General features: G+C 45.2%; 1 protein-coding gene across 11 annotated transcripts in view; it reads right to left on the bottom strand.

Moving 5' to 3' along the window:
• Nucleotides 1-17,134, bottom strand: part of LOC124043712 (tensin-1-like) — a 307,339-nt gene that overhangs the window by 33,642 nt on the left and 256,563 nt on the right. For 10 of the 11 annotated variants that reach the window (XM_046362593.1, XM_046362636.1, XM_046362621.1 and 7 more), the window contains 3 exons: nt 4,885-6,543; nt 3,030-3,086; nt 27-220 (listed from right to left, as the gene is read on the bottom strand). In XM_046362593.1, coding sequence (XP_046218549.1) covers nt 27-220; nt 3,030-3,086; nt 4,885-6,543 — 1,910 coding nt within the window. The remainder of the gene's footprint in view (nt 1-26; nt 221-3,029; nt 3,087-4,884; nt 6,544-17,134) is intronic. The other variant, XM_046362630.1, reaches the window with a different exon arrangement.

The following is a 17,134-nucleotide window of genomic DNA, read 5'->3' as shown; positions in this document are numbered from 1 at the left end:
TTGAGGCTGTGGGCAGAGCATTCTACCTCTTTGGGCCTCCCCCCAGGATTCAGATTTAAGGTGTTGACGAACTCCGGCGAGACACAGCGAATGGGGGAGCGGACTGGGGGTTCGTAAGAGAAGTTTTCGTCGTGGCCATTGTGGCATTGTCCTTCGCTGGTGGTGCGGTGACGGGGCAGGGCCAATGTCTCATCTGATGACATCCCATGGGACTGGACACCTGTCCAGATCATACAGGGGTCACATTTTGTCAGAACAGTGTTTTGTAAAAAAAAAATGTAAAAAGAGAAAAAAAATATCATGCTGTATCAGTATCATGCTCTTAGAAACACATTTTTTCCACTTCAAACCAGCAATGTCTTGCACAGCCTATAAATCCACAGAAACATCACAATAAGGAAACAGTCACAAAGTGTTCAAAAGTGAACAGTAAGAAATGGCAAAGCTGAACTTTCAACATGCTACTTGATGTTGAACACTCTAACCAGAACTTTTCTCATTAAAATCTGGATTGTTTGGAGGGGAACAGTAGGGATCAATGTTCTTGTTGAATGTCACTAGATTATCAGGAACTCGCAGGTACATCAGTGAAACAGTCTAAATTTGTAATTATTGTTATCTGGGTAATACTCTGTGGCAGTAGCTAATGTTTTGGGTGAACCTCAAAAGGCCCAGTAAACTCATTACAATGAGTTGGTTTGGAGGGAAAGAGAGGAAGCTGCCACTGCCAGTGTAAGACAAAAAGGATTTGCGTAAGATCTTATCTTAATGTGTTAGTTACTGCATGGAAACTTGTTTTTGTTCATTGGTAGTCAGAGACTTTGGGTTAATGTAAGCAAACTACACATTGGTTTTGTATAGTAGCCAGCCTTTCTTAAAAATATGTTTACCCTAGGTTGTTCAATTTTAAGATAAAGATTATTCTCTTGGAGGGTCATTGAAAATTGTGCATAAACACGTTTTATGCAATGTACTCTGTAGCTAGCGCTGACTGTCTGCAAAAGCAAACTCATGGATTCTCCAGGCCTGAAGTTCTGACATACCCTCCCAAAGATGGAAAAGCACGCAAACACACCCTAGTTCGAGAGCCGAACGTTATGGAAACAGTGGAAAATATTTACAAGCCCTAGCTCAGCCTCTTTTGGCAGGATAAACCTGGGGGGGGGAGTTAGAGATAGTTTCCCGCAGCTGCATGCTAATGCTAAGAGGCTAATAGTTACTGTCAGAATGGAGATGGCCTCTTTGGTCACACAAGAGTCAGACATGCCTTTTGTGTTTACTCCAAATAATATCCATGACTGTGGTGAAGCATATCCATATTCCACAACCGTTAAACTGAACGTAAAAACTACAGAGAGATTTGAGGGAGAAAGTGGTATTAAAGGAGAGCAGTCTTCTAAGAGGTTAACTAACTTCCTGTCTGTCTAGTGCACAACAGTGTATATACGGTATATCAACAGAAATCTAGTGTCACTAAGTGTGCTTTGTTGGATCCCAATTTACAGCATAACGAAACAGTATCATGACAAGATCCAAGTATAGGCCTAAAACGCCAAACCTGCACACATGCCATTCATATGCCCATCTTTTTACGTTCTTGATTTGCCTCCAATGGAGCTGCTTCAGTCATGTCACATGTCTAGGCTGGGCTCTATTTTGATTTGTGGATCGAAGAGGGGCATTGTTGGATAAATCCTAAGCACTGGCACGTGAATGGCAATGGGCCTGGGATACAGCAAAACAGATGGACCCAGGATGCACTGCTCTACAGCGGAGCCTGTCAAACACTGTATCGTTGCCCTGGAGATGGCTAATAGCTTCCAGCTGTTACAGCAGAGATTCCCTTGAATGACATATCTGGGGAATTGTTTTGTATCCCCCCCCCCTTGTTTTTCAAGCATATAAACACAAATATATATTTTTTTACATACTATAGGACATTTTATAAGGAAGGGGCTATCGCTCTCTTCATCTCCATCCATCGCTCCAGTGAGGGACTATTTTATGGTGCGGAAGGGTTATCTGGGGTGAAATTCATCGGAATTCCCTTCAAAGAAATGTACTGAATAGATTGGAAACAGATCTACGTATGTATATGAATACCCAAATAGAGTGTTTTTTTCCCAGTAGACCAGGTCTGACCCCATTCTAAACGGTCTACACCGGGAATGTCCGGTCTACTCATGCTCCATCTTTGCTCCAAGGCCTGAGTTGTTGGAAGTGAAGCCATGTTAATAGAATGGATGTCATTGTGGTCATTCATTACAGTCCTTGGACTTCAAGGACTACTCTGGCTTTTGGGAGTACAGTGCAGTACTGCAGTCTGGACATCATTCCAGGCCCCTGACAGAACAATACAGTCTGCGTCCTTGTCTATCTCTCCCAACGGACAGATAAGGCCTTCAGAATATTTCAAAAAGGCAATCTTCCCCCTAGATTTAGTGCCCTTTGTCTGCGATGATAATGTTAAAAACAGAAAGGGGAAAAGAGCAGCCTTGAAAGAGGCCAGTGTCTCCTGGCCTTGGGTATTGTTCCCTGGCTTTGGCAAACAATATCTTGTGACATACACTCCGCTGCGAGTCCGCACAGAGCCATCTTTGTGCTTCCTCATCTCGTTCTTGTAAAACTTAAACATGAACCCAAATGCAATTTTTGGGTTGGGTCGATTCCTTAACCTTAAAAAATAAATATCAAACTGTCCTCTCCATCAATCACAGATGAAGGACGGTGTATTGGAAAAACTGGACATTAGAGGACATTGTTTGTTCTGTGACATAGCGAGAGAGACAACCAGAGGGAGGGAGTGAGGAAAAGAGAGCAAGGGAAAGACAGAAAAAAACATAGATAGATAATGAGAAAGAAAGAGAGTAAGGTAGAAACGCACAGAAAGGGCAGAAACAGGAAGCAACAAATGCAAACAGCAAACTCAAACTGGCAGGCAGTGCCATGGATAGATACTCAGAAAGGTTTGTTTTGAAGAGGAGTCAGTGACAGGGGAAACAGGGAAGGAGAGGAGGAGGGGAACGAACCAGAGAGGGAGAGGGAGCGACGGTGCTCAGACTGGCCTCGCATTCTGGCTGAGTACTCTGGGTAGGTAGAGTAGGTGCATGATTGGAGTCGGCAGGAGAAAGAGGAGGAGGAGGATGAAGATGAAGAGGAGAGAGAATGATGGAGAGATAATGAGATCGTCCACAGAAAGGGAAAAAATTAATGAAGAAAATACGTTTATTTGCTAGTTTATGAAAATAAAAAAATGTAAATCATAATCGCTTACAGAACAATGGAAATTTCAAACATCTATGATAAACAATGACTAAGAAATATCAGAAATAAGAACCAAGGGTACATGTCACATATGTTTCGGTGGACAGCTGCCTGTACATGTGGACAAAGTGGGCTTGTATCTCCTGACAACCACAAGATGATAAGGAAAGTCTACTATCAGTTGCCTTGAGCTGTCCAGAGAAGCAAAGTGGTTGTGTGACAAGTAACTAACAAGGACAGAAGGATCTACCTGCTCGCTTATATTATTCCTGCTTTTCATTCTTCCTGCTTGTTTCTCTTTTATTTCCTTTATGTTGTTGTTTGAGTGTAAAGTGCTTTGCATTTTTTTCTGCACTTTATTTAAATTATATTTTAATTGTCTATAAAAATCACAATAACAGCACTTTCGCTGTCTGGCCATAATGGGGTTTCACTGAAACTAATTTCAGAACCAAGAAGATGCATTTAACCATTACTGTGAGAGTATCTTTCTTGGACTTGTTTTCAGAGATGTCCCTTCACAACGTGGCAATGTGATTCTGTACCACTACTTTTTGATTTATGACAGGTTTCCACACTGCGGACCTGTGTGTTCGGTTACGCCAGCGAACTTCCTCCATTGGAGACAGCTCATAACTGATGATGAGCAGGTTGTCACGAGAGAAGATGCACTGAAATTGTGCAGTTTGGAAAGCTTGTCATTTGGCATAACTGCTGCGGTATATATGGTACTGCAGGTTGACGCAGGCTTGATTTGAAAGGTAGATGAGTTGTTCTCCAGGAAAAGGGTTGGCCACCAATATACATGCCGAAGAAGTGCATTAAAATGGCTTCATGATCTCACTGACAGTGTAACCTTGTCAACGTGTGCTTGTTGGCATACTTTTGCCCCACTTGTCATAAAAATGTTTGTGTGGCCTTATTAAGCGCCATTTGCCCTGTAAAGTCCTTCTAGCTTCACATAACAAGCTATCCTCCTATTGGACAAAAGCTTAGTTCTCTTAGCATTGTTTACATGAAAAACAACATTATTTTACCAGGGTGCTAGATGCTCTAAGCAATGAACCATATGTACTAGTAGGTGTGTCCTCCATCTTGGGAGCAGTCAGTTCTGGGAAGCCTCAGTGCTTAATACAGTGTAGTGCAGGGTTTTACGGGGGATCCTCGAGCTGAGGCACTGTGTGTACAATGGCTTCATTGTGACCTCACAGGGCTCATATCAACGCCGACGCAGCCCATCATAAGGGCAGAGCTTTGAGCCAGGAAAAGTCAAGCCCGGCTCACAATGGATTTTCTGAGGATTTCATTTGTTACTCCGGGGGTTTTACAGTTCCATGTTGTACTGAGAGATGGTGTCTGTGTGGGCTGTCAATCTCTTTGTGCAGTAAACAAACTTGTTAAAAAAAACTAAGTTTAGGAAAGAAAATGTAATAAATGCTCTGTTTTGGGAGAAAACTATCAAGATGTTCTCTCTTTGAACTTCATACATATTCATTACAGCTTTTTGTTTCTTTTTTAACATCCTAATATATCCTCGACTTGAGAATAACCTTCCTGTTTCCTTTGTATATTAAATCACACCTATATGCCAATGACAACACATGAGATCTGCAGTCTTACCTGCCACGCGCTGGGCTACTAAGCCCTCCACGTTGAATACTTCATCAGGCTCGGCATCTCTCAGCTGGGGCAATGAGGAGATGGCACTGAGACTCTGCTGGACCTCTGGGGACAGGGGCGAGGTCATTGTGCTGGGGGGGTACGTGTTAATGGGCTTCAGCTGCAGCTGGCCAACGGTAGTGGGGACCTGGGTGGGAGAACTGGTCCAGGCTTCCCCTTGGCTGGAAGGGTCAGTGAGGAAGCCAGGGACGGAGACTACAGTGGGACCAGGCTGGTAGATGGCTGTGGGTCTCTGGACGGCAGAGGGCTCTGGTGACGTGGACAGCTGGATGGGGGAGGAACTCAGCGGGACCTTGGCAAGGCGAGGCGCATGGCTTCCCGAGATAGCTGAGTCGGCCTGGTAGGAGGGTCTGGCCTGGGTCTGGGAGAAGGATGGTTGCATGGTCACCACCACCCCATTATCCCCTGGCGGAGCGCTCAGGGACTTGGGCACCTGCCCCAAAGGACAGCCTGGGTCCAGGTCTAGCATCAGCAGGTTGAGGGCCTCAATTGACTGCTCAATCTCCTGCTGCGAGGCAGTCTGGTGGTGGGGGAACTGTGGCAGGCTGTGGTGGCTCTGTAGAGGCATGGAGGGTGGAAAAGGGCCAAAATGGACGCCGTCCATCACCGGCTCCTCTGGGACGCCATATTGCTGCCACACGTTGAGCCCCCGTTGGACGGCATCACGACTACTGGTGGTACGTGCTGGAGCTCTGGGGAGGGGTTTCTGCTCTGCACCGAATGACTGCGAGCGATACAGGTTCCCGTTTTGGCTGAAAATGTAATCGCTCGCCGGGGGGATGGACTCGCCTGTCCCATCCTGAGCTGAGGATAGGCTTCGCACCAATGTGACGGGAACCTGAGCGGCCACATCCTGTGAGCGTATGGCAGCATTGATGACAGCATTTTCCGGGGGGATGCTCCTCTCCAGATAGGTGACCTCGTGCTGCCCATTGATGACCGTCTCAGCCTGATAGTAGAGGTCTGCCGGTGTAGCTCTCCCTTCCAGGGACGACAGGGTGCCCAGGCTATCCATGCTGTTGCCCTCCTGGCTGGTAGGCAGTGCCACCTCGTCATCCAGAATATCCGTTTCCCTGTCCATTCTGCTGTTGTGGCCGTTCACGTGAACTTGGGCCGGCACCAGGTGAAGTATTCCTCCTCCTCCTCCTCCTAGTCCTATACTTGTCCCTCCACCTGATGGGGAGGACAGGTAGCCCTGGCGGTGCATGGGGCCCTCCAGGCCGCTGAGCAGCTGCTCCAGCTCCTGCTTCTCCTGGGGACTGATGGGCTGGACGGCCGGGTCCGTGCCCGAGTCTGCGACCTTTTCCTGGGTCGCTGGTGGCTGGCTCACTGCAAGGGCTGCTTGGGGTACTTGCGCTGCTGCTGCCGGGGCTGGCTCATCGGTGCGGTCAGTCTTGATAGAGGCGGTGGAGTTGCCAGAGTCGCTGCTCACCGACAGGGCTTGGTCGACTGTGGGAAGGACCTGGTCGACGGCAGGTAGGACGTGTTCGGTGGCGGCAGGCGAGAGGCCGTTGGCAGTGACCGAGCCCTCGATGGACTCCTTCTTGCGAACTTTAGCGTAGAGGCTGCCGTCGAGAGGGCCCTGTGTGTGTATGACGTCTGGAGAGAGAAAGAGACGGAATGAGGGCGTTTACAAAGAGGGAAACAACACTGTACAGTATATTATGTACAATGGTCATCATTCATTTCATGTGAATCAAGATGAAGAGCCAGTACACACAAAAATGTCATCAGTCAATGTATATCATTCAAAGGTTTGTGGACATTTGGTACAGCGAATATCATTACTTTTCAGCAACACAGACCTGTAATACCGATAAAGCAACTAAATCCAGTATAATTGAGAAAGCGAGAAAGGGAAAGAGCAGGGAAGGGACAAAAGAGAAGTAGGTGGGGAAAGTGTCATTTGTCAGTGTGCAGGCGATTCCAAAACAGCCGCAGTTAAACTGAATACTGGCACACTTCTGCCTATTTTACCAGCCTCTCTCTGACAGGAAATGAGAATGGGGCTGTGGCATGCGCTGTGGAAAATAGGATGAAATCACAGAAGCCTGGCTTGCACTTTCTCAAGCCAATCACCACCACCTGAAACGCATTGGAAATTAGTTTGTGTTTGTATACAGAGTATGTTATGTATTATCTATGTTAATGCACATCACCCGGTTCTGATGGAAAAAAAACTGGCACGCTGACGATTGAGGTATTTTACAGAATGAGCTCAGAGAAAAGCAATGGATCATTGGTACATCATCCTGGAACACACAACTACACTTAAACATTAACGGATGCACACACACACACACACACACACACACACACACACACACACACACACACACACACACACACACACACACACACACACACACACACACACACACACACACACACACACACACACACACACACAGGGCAGCCCCACCCTCTGTCCAGGGGACCTCCCAAGAGGTAGAGGGAGCCCCATCCAGAAGCACTGAGTCATCGTGGAAAAACTGCCTCACTAAGTAAGTAAGCCCTGAAGGCCTTTCCTGCCCCCTAGGAATAGAAGCAAAACATTTCCTACCACAGACAAAAAACGCAGAGAAAGACACACAACTCTAAATCACACGTACGCCATTCACTATTGTGCAAATGTGGACAAACACGCAATGCACGCGCATACACACACACAAGTGCAGACACACACACACAGACACACACACACGCCCTACACTATTCCCATTGATTCCTTATGGTCAGGTCAATGTCACAATACATCAGTGAAGGGGATGACCACCTAAAACTACCAGTGGCAAACTGCTCTTCACAATGCCCACAGCAGCTGGCTCTATGCAGCATGACATTTAAACTGCCCTGCCATGCAAGCTCACATTGGGAACCACAACGCCAACAGTGCCATACAAAGATTCATATATAGTCTTTCTTGGAGGAAGACAATGGAAGTTCAATGAATAATGCTTCTTATTACAACATATCATTAAAAAGCAGCACATTTCAGCATTCCAGCCTCCATCAGAGGGCATGAAGTGAGCATCGACAAAAAGTTATATCTGATTAAGCTTCTAGCTCCTCACCCCACACAGTTCCCATGAAGCTTTACAGGCTGGCGAGACAGCAAAGCCTGTATGGGTGAAACAGCAGTGTGTGTGTGTTGTGTGAGACAGTGTGCGTAGGTTTTGTACATCTGGAAACAGCAGTGCACAAACAGAGCATATGCCATTCTAAAAAAAACAGTGTGAACATCACGAGCCTTCAGAAAACCTTATGTGATTGGTTCTCTGTGAATTCCATTGAAGTCAATAGACCGACTCTGTTGTTGTTGTTCAGCTGATCTATGAGGTTCTGTAACGTTTCCTTCAACAGATCTAGTATAAGATTCTCCTATTCCCAATCGTAACCTTAAACATGAGGAAACATCTGACCCTGTTTCAGTGGATAAGTGCAACTTCTACCTACTCTTGTGACGTGACCTTTGACCTTGTGTCCCCTGAAGCCACATCCTGCCAGATGCTACAGGTCACCTGGTGAGGACCACAATGCCCTGGTTTGACCTTTGAACCTGTCTCTGTGGGTTGACCCACCCTTCTCTGCAGGGTTGCCCATAAATCACTGCAAGGTCATACTTTTTCCCTCTATTATACCAGACTAAGGGCTCTAGTTTAACAAACCTAACGTAATGGTCAATCTAAGCGCAGTCGGTATTGCTATAGGTTCAGGGGTGAGTCAGACATCTTCGATATTTTCACTATCACAGTTATTGGCACACTTGCTGGCGTTGGAGTGAAAGGTCTGGGTTTTGATGAATAAACAAGTTATGAGTGTGTGCAGGCTTGGCCCCTCGCTGGCCAATCAGAACGTGCTCCATGGCAAAATATGTGGTTGCTTCAGGTTGTGTGTATTTACAGACTTTTATAAATTGCCTTTGAATCAACTTAAATTCCAATGTTATAGTTTGTTAAATGGCTTACAGAAATGAAATAACAAAAAATGTAGACCTATCCCATCTTTTCTAAATAGGTTAACGTAAAACCATTTAATCCACATTGTAAGTAATTGCACGTCTTCACACTGATATAGGGCTTGGCCTTTGGCATTGATAAGGCCTAAAAAGAGAACTAATCATTCTAATCAAATTATAAACAAAACAACAACTTGTTTTAAATACTTACAGGCACCATCATTTTTCCCTGTTGTCATATAATATTCAAACAATGCAGACTATGGAGGGTTTTACACACATCCAAAACGGGACCATTCGTTGAGAGGATGGAAGGCTATGCTTGGTTTTAATCAAATAAATATTGAGTATACAGACACCAAAGCACACCTAGGCTACTCTTGTTCCATGCGCATATGGGCAGTATGATTCACGGCTGGATAGTCTCCGTTTCGGCTGTCACAATCCATGCCATAATCAACTGCGTTACTGCTAAAATAAACAGCTTTTGGTTGGTCTTAAATATCCCTATCAGAAATTAGCACTTCAGATCATGTTTTTAAGGACACACCTCCATTATTTCCACCCCGTCATCTGAGCGCTAGCGAGCTGATATAAGACTGGTAAATTACCGAAACTGGTGATACGGCTTGAAAATGCCAGTGAGCCAGTTTTTACATGACAAAATTGCAAACGAACATGCTTTTCACACTAGCACCGCCTTAACGCCAACCGAAAATAGAGCCCCTATGTTAATCCTTCTCCTGTCTTTAAAGGGAAATTCCACCACTTTTCAACCCCCTTTTCATTATCTCCTGCACAATACCCGTGCTTACGTGTGAAAACAGTCCATCTAAAAACAGCGATTTTCATACACTATGAGATTCGTGGTGACATGGTGACATACCCTCCCTATGGCTATAAATGCTTTGCAGGATTTGAAAACAGCCGTGATGTCACAGAGAAGCATTTTTTTAGGACTATCTTTTTAACCACAGATCATAAAAAGGCGCCCTTTTCACATGTAGACACTGGTATGGTGCTGGAGAGAATGACTATGATGTTGAAAAGTGACGGAATTGCCCTTTAAGGTACAATCTGAATCTGGGATCTGAGAATCTCTTCAACGATCATTTCAGTTGGTAGAAATGGGGTTGGCGTTTTGCTGAACAACTTCAGACGTTTAAGAGTTAAACACAAGGACCCTGTGAAACTGCACTAAATAAGCTTATGTCTCCTTTCAAGACTCAGGCTGATGTCTCGACAGCCTGTTTGTTTCCTTTCACTGGGCCTAGGCCACAGTCCAGGACTTCCTTTAAGAGCAGCATTCCTTGGAAAAAGGGATTATTTTCCCCATCGTCTACTCTGTTGCCGTGGACGACATCTTCCTTTACTGAGAAGTCTGGAAGGTTCTAGAGAAACAAAACAGGCATAACATCTTCTACCACACAAAGAAAGTCACAGATATTACATTCTGAATGGCCAAACTGACACAGTTGGCCACATAAATACCTTTGTTGTCCCTCCGGTAGATGCAAACAGAAGAGTAGCAGACACCAATGTCACAGTGAAGTCTCCCAAAACTTGAGCTACAACTTCAACCCAGACGTCTGACCCTGACTGAAGAGTTCAACTCATAGACTGTGGTGCAAAACCAAAGAAAGGCGTCATCATCATGTCTTTATTTACCTCTTAGTGTCCCTTCTAAGGGTCAAGTGACCACAATTAAATGGGATACGCACACATACGTATATGTCCTACAGACATAGATGTCCTGAAAGATGAGTAGCTCTTTGATTAGATCTGTTTTAGCACCTTTTTTTAATCACCTGCTTACGGCCAAATGTGACACAACTGGCAACCGAGAGTAAATCAACCGGTGCAGCTCAACACATCATCCCTGAACAACCAGTATTAATAGTGAAGACAGACACACATGGCAAATCACTTGGGAAGGAAGTTACTTGTAGGTTCCGGATCTTTCTTTCAGTAAGTTTCCGATGTTACAAAATAGAAGGAATTCCAAAAACACAACAGAGAAAGCGTGAAAGGAGCTCCCCTACCTTTGTGAATGCGGCCGTTGGTACAGTCCAGAGGAATATGGGAAAACCCCTAGTGCTACCCTAAAGCGGAGCCCCCGGAGCAGAACATTGCGGAACTGAATAGGGGGGATTCTCTTGGCTCAGGAGGCTAATCGTGTTGTGAGAGGCGCTGCTGTTGTGGACTAGTGGTGACTGGCTGACTGTCTAAGCTACTCTAAGTGAGCTACTGCTGTGAAGTCCCATGAACCTTTACAACAGTCTCTGTGTGTCTGTGTGGGGAGAGGGGCAGCCACACACACCATAGTATGTGTTTGACTGAGTGACATCACTTCTCTCTCTCCCTCTATTTCCCTCTCTCTCTCACATACACGCACACACACACACACACACACACACGCGCACACACACACACACACAGTCAAGAACCGAGCCACAGTCAACACACACAGAACCCCCCCCCACCACCACACACACAGACACTACTGTACACCTCCCACATCCCACCCACCCACACATAGAAATGAGCCACTCCTTATGTTGGCTCCTGTCACAAACGTTCATGCAATGGAAAAGAGCCACTAAGTCCAATGACTGACATTTTACTAGCTATCTGAGCCAGCACTAGGGAATAGAAAAAAGCTGTTCCTGTGAAAGAAAGAACCACACCCTGCATTGGGCTGGGAGGAAAGAATGAGAAGGAAAAGAAAGAGCGAGGAAAAGGTGATGAGCGGGGGCGATGAGAAAGAACCAGAAAAGAGAGATGAAGGTGAAAGTAAGAGGTGCTCAATAGTATCTGATCTGGAGCAGGGTACCAATGAGATGACGCACGGACGCACGGACGCGCACACACACACACACACACACAGCCTTTGCTTCTGCACATTCTAGTTTTGTTACGTACACACAAAGTGCACTGATATTTCCTTACTAAGCTCAAACTCTTCTGTTTGAGCTGCCGCCTGACTTAGCCATCTCTTAGGCATATCACAGTGGATTTATTGTGGAACAGAGAACAAACATACTGCTTCTCTCTTCCAATCTGATAACATACATGAAACTAAGACGAGACTCAGCGGTAAGCATAACTAGCCAACACACTAGTTCATGTGCTGATAAAACCTTGATACGCTAACACAGCACATTCAGCAGCAACAGAACACGCGGTACACAACATAATGTCAAATCGGAATCAAGACAGTCCCCTTCCCTTGGTCTCCCTCCTCTGTGTCCGATTTTCTCTCTCTTCCACTCTCTCATCATCATCAGCATTATCATTCATCATCCTTGTACACCTCTGTGCTGCTCAGTCCACTCAGAGTTAATAATGACGATGGCAGACTATTCTAAGCAATAAAGTAAGTGCTGAAGATTATTCTAGGCTGAGATGCTCACAGGTCAGATTTAGCCATGCTTTAGTTCTCCCTCCTCAAGTTGTATATTAAGGGTCTTAAATTTAGGATAGTCACAGTAGCAGGAGGGGGGGGGGTCAAATTCCAAACAGAGATAGAGAATCTACAGCCTATTTCTGTTTCTGTGTTTTCTTGACTCCCTCACTGCAGGAGGCAAATGCCTTTCTGTGTGATCATACCCATATTTGCAGGGGCCCCGTCATCATTCCTGACACCTTGCTCTGCCTAATTTCCCAGCAGGGAGATCGTGCCATGGCATATGACCTGTCTGTCTCAAAGTATTTGTCACCACATGATGTATGTGTGTGTGTGTCTTTGATATCATGCTCCCTCTGGGATCACATCTCAAACTACTGGAAGTTAATTATTATCTTCCTAACCTCTTCACTCCGGGAGACCTTTACACAGATCTCCCATCGCTGAAGGTGACATCACATACAACGAAAACATATTTACCAGCCCTCCAGTTAACCTATTTGTGAGAAAGTTTTCCCATCACCGAAGGCAAATCTATAATCCGGAATGCCTTACCAGTTGTTTCGGGCTACACAATGTGTGAACTATGGTAGAAATAAACATTTAAATGCACATTTTCAGAAGCTCACTTACTAGTCCAAGCGAGATTACCGCATGAGCCGAGATGGCAGTTCGCCTTCAGGGAGATATGGTGTGAATTCAGTCAACTCAGGAAAAGTTGGACATAAACTATTCTTTTCACACATTGTTTGGCCTGAAACGACTGGTAAGTCATTCTGGAATATAAATTTGCCTTCGGTGACAGGAGAACAGTGTGTCAAGATACACGTCCTCCGGAGCGAAGAAGCTATGACATACTTAGCTAATAATTCTAATGTCCTGTTTTGACTTGGATGTGAATGTTTAGAGGTTCTGTCTTCCAGATGCTCCCCCAGTGTTACCTTTGACCCCGCTGTGTAATTGTGTGTGTGTGTAAGTACAATCCAACTTCCAAACAAACCAGAACTATCGTGGAGGGTTCACGGTCCACTGGCCACCAGTGCTACATAGAAAATAACGTTGTGATGATGATGGCGTTCAGTGAGAACATAACCTTGGGCACTAATGGAATCAATCAACGGAGTTTAGAGTTTGGCATTGAGCCAAGCCATTCCAAGCCCCCCTAGAGAGCAGGCTACTTAGATCCCTACCTGTACATGGAGATGTTTTTGGCACAGGCTATATTTGGACAGAGTTAATGGCTGAACTATTGACTGGGCCTTCAGTGGCCATTGGCAGGTTTTTGTGAAACGCCGCTGTAACTGTTAAGCACAAGGGCAGATCAGGAGGGAGGACAATATGGTTACAGAGTGAGGAACAGATTTGGCTTTGAATTTACAGTAGATTAAATCCAGTCCACTTAAGTTAGGACAGAAGCCTGTGTGAATCAGATGCCTTTGCAAAACTGGGGCTGACTTCTGCTGAGTAAGTCCCTAGAGCATCATGCCTTTGCCTCCGTCTAAAGCCTTGCTGTATCTCCCCGAAACACTTACTGTGCTGTCAGCAAAGAAGCCCACTCGGTGCTAATGGAGGCTTTATTTCAAAGTGGAGGACATTGAAAATACATCAATGATGGCTCACCTTCTAGATCTATGAGACAGCACTTGGAAAACGTGTTTGGGGTTTGGAAAGACAAGGTCTTTAGAAAGGGGGTTCTTATAGAATGGTCAGATACCTTCAGTCAGTATTCATCTGCTGTATTCATCTTCCCACACACACACACACACACACACACACACACACACACACACACACACACACACACACACACACACACACACACACACACACACACACACACACACACACACACACACACACACACACACACACACACACACACACACACACACACACACACACACGCACATGCACACACACACACATGTGTACACAATCATGCGTCACAGCCACAGTCACTTTCTCTATGTAGAGCTACGGTTTCACTCTGGATTAGGTTTTTTGTCTAAGGAAAAGCAATCAAGCTCCGTTCAACTCATAGCGCTGCATGGGAAAAGCCTGAGGCCCATATGAGGCGATGCTTTGATCGGCTCGCCGTGGCTGGGGCTGTGGTCTGGAGAGGACCCAAGGAGGACGAGCAGCCACTCATTCCACATCTCCTGCCTAGAAGCCGACTGAGGTTCATCCCTACTCAAAGCCATCAGACCCATTAAGTGCTGTTCAAATCAACTTTATTCTCTAATAAAAAGCGTACACATTCAACATGTCCACTTTTGAAAGGCATCATTTCCATACACACAGCTTATACCCTGATAGTTACCCTTGACATAGGCCTGTGTAATAGTGATAGGGCCCAATAGAGTACTTTGAAATTTGCAGAGAACCCAGTTACAGACAATACACTCCGGCATTCCACTAAAAAGGACGATTTCCTCATGAAAAGAACCAAACAAAGTCCCATTTCCTCCATGGCTCCTGCCTGTTCAACTGTGGTCCCTCATTACTTCAGGCACATCATTGGACAGCAATTAAGCCATTCAAAGGACCCTATGCGGTGAAGCTGACAGAGGGAGACACGGCCATGACGGACTGTTGGCTGTGTGCGGTGTACGTACGGTGTGTGTGTTGTGCGGTGTATGTGTGTATGTGTTGCCAGGCTGTTGGCTGGGTGCAGCTTGGGCGGTGAATCAGCAGTTTCTATTGTCCTAATATAGAACTAATTCCTCGGGCTCAGACTAGCTGGCCTTGTTCAGTTAGGGGGGGGGGGCAAGAAGCGGATTCCATATCTTCATATGTACAATGTATGTTGTGTTGAAGTGATGAGAAAGTTATGTTTCATGTTGGTCATTGTCTGTGACTGTGTGTAACCTGTTAAAATAAAACAGGGATGTTTTTGTCATGCGGGTGATGTGTATCTGTGTTAGATAATGTCCAGTGACAGAAAACAGGAAAGAGGAGGACGAGATAACCAAAGGCTCTATTAAGATAGTATGAAGGCAGTGTCGGGTTGCAATCCCCCAAGGAGCCCAAAGGATGTGTGTGTATGTACGTGTGCTTGTGTGGGAAAAAAAAATACAAAATTGTCATACTTTTTAGAAAATGAAAGTCACCCAGTAAAAAACAACTTGAGTAAAAGTCTAAAAGTTTTGGTTTTAAATGTTCAGTACTTAAGTACTGTGGTGGGAAAAGTACTGATTTGTCGTGCTTGAGTAAAATAAACGCTGAACATCTAATTCCTTATATTTAGCAAAGTAGATGGTACGATTTTCTTGATTTGAACATTTACAGACAGACAAGCGCACACTTCAACATCATTTACAAATGCAGTATTTGTGTTTTGCGAGTCTGTCAGATCAGAGGCAGTAGGGAAGACTATGCATTATATTAATAGGTGCGTGAATTGAACCGTGTTGCCGTCCTCCTGCCTGAGCATTCTAAATGTAATGAATACCTTTGCGGATCAGAGTACATTTATGGGAGTAAAAAGTACATATTTTCTTTAGGAATGTGGTGGAGCAAAAGTTGTAAAAAAATATAAATAGTAAATTAAATTACAGATACCCCCAAAAAACTACTTAAGTAGTACTTTAAAGTATTTTTACTTAATACTTTACACAACTGTGTGTGTGTGTGCATATGGCTATATGTTAAAACAGGGCTAAAGTGTAACATTGGTGAAACATACACTACATGCATGCTACTATGATTGTGTGTGTGCACATGTGTGCGGGTCTATGTTTGTGTATGTGTTGTATATGTGTACCTATACCTCTTATCTGTAACCAAACCTCCCCAGTAAACCTTAGCCCTGTGTTTACCCATACCCAGCTCAGAGGGTTGCCTATTCAACAGGCTAAGTGACCTGTGCAGTATGAAGGGAGAGGAGGCCTGGGGAGCATCAAAAAGAAACAAGACAGTGGTGGCCAATAAAAAAAAGACAGGGTGAGTTGCTGGTACTATCCTCCTCTTTTCCTCCTCCTCCTTTCTGCCCCTCCACCCACACCCATTTCCCAGAGGTAGTTAAGCCCAAAGGCAAACAGTGTTATACCGCGAGCTGAGAGAGAGAGAGAGAGAGAGAGAGAGAGAGAGAGAGAGAGAGAGAGAGAGAGAGAGAGAGAGAGAGAGAGAGAGAGAGAGAGACTGTCTGGACACCAGCTGGAGTCAAGCTGTGAGTATGAGGGACCAGTCAATCATGCACATTAGCACCTGCTAATGAAATGTTAGCATCTGTGGCTAACGGCTAATAGCTATTGGCTAACAGTTAGCATTGCTTCTCTAAGACCGGCCTGGGTCTCCAGTTAGCCACTCCAGTGCCAGACATGCATGTCCCCCAGCACTGCTCACTCACTAAAACACCACACCATATCCCCAAAGGTAAAAAATAAGTATCCTAGAATAGGAGACATAGCTTCAACCCAGCAGTGGACCCGACCCTCTAAAACACTATTCCCAATCAGGCTCCATGTGCCACAATGCAGAAAGTCTCCATTGCTCTGCCCTAAACCAGAGACAAATGGGAACAATGGACTCCACCTAAGACACTTTGTTGTGCTTCTGTGTCTGTTGTCTTCTCCTAGAGGGCATTATTATGTCCTGGTCAGTTACGCAAGGGCCAATCCACAGGTGTGCAAGGAGTGGGGATACACAAACTTGGGGGGCCCATGCACCGGTCATTGATGTCAATTTTCTATTTATGTGATAAATAATTTTGACAGTAACCCTGCAAAAAAATTCCATATGTACTAGGAAGCTAAGTATTTGTTTCTTGGGCAAGAATGTGATGGATCAAAGTGCCTCAGGCCTTGAAAAATCTATAATTGAACTGA

This window comes from Oncorhynchus gorbuscha, linkage group LG01, assembly GCF_021184085.1.
Source record: "Oncorhynchus gorbuscha isolate QuinsamMale2020 ecotype Even-year linkage group LG01, OgorEven_v1.0, whole genome shotgun sequence".
Taxonomy (NCBI): Eukaryota; Metazoa; Chordata; class Actinopteri; order Salmoniformes; family Salmonidae; genus Oncorhynchus; species Oncorhynchus gorbuscha.
Note: the sequence above shows the minus strand (reverse complement) of the source record. Positions and strands in the feature narration are given on the sequence as shown.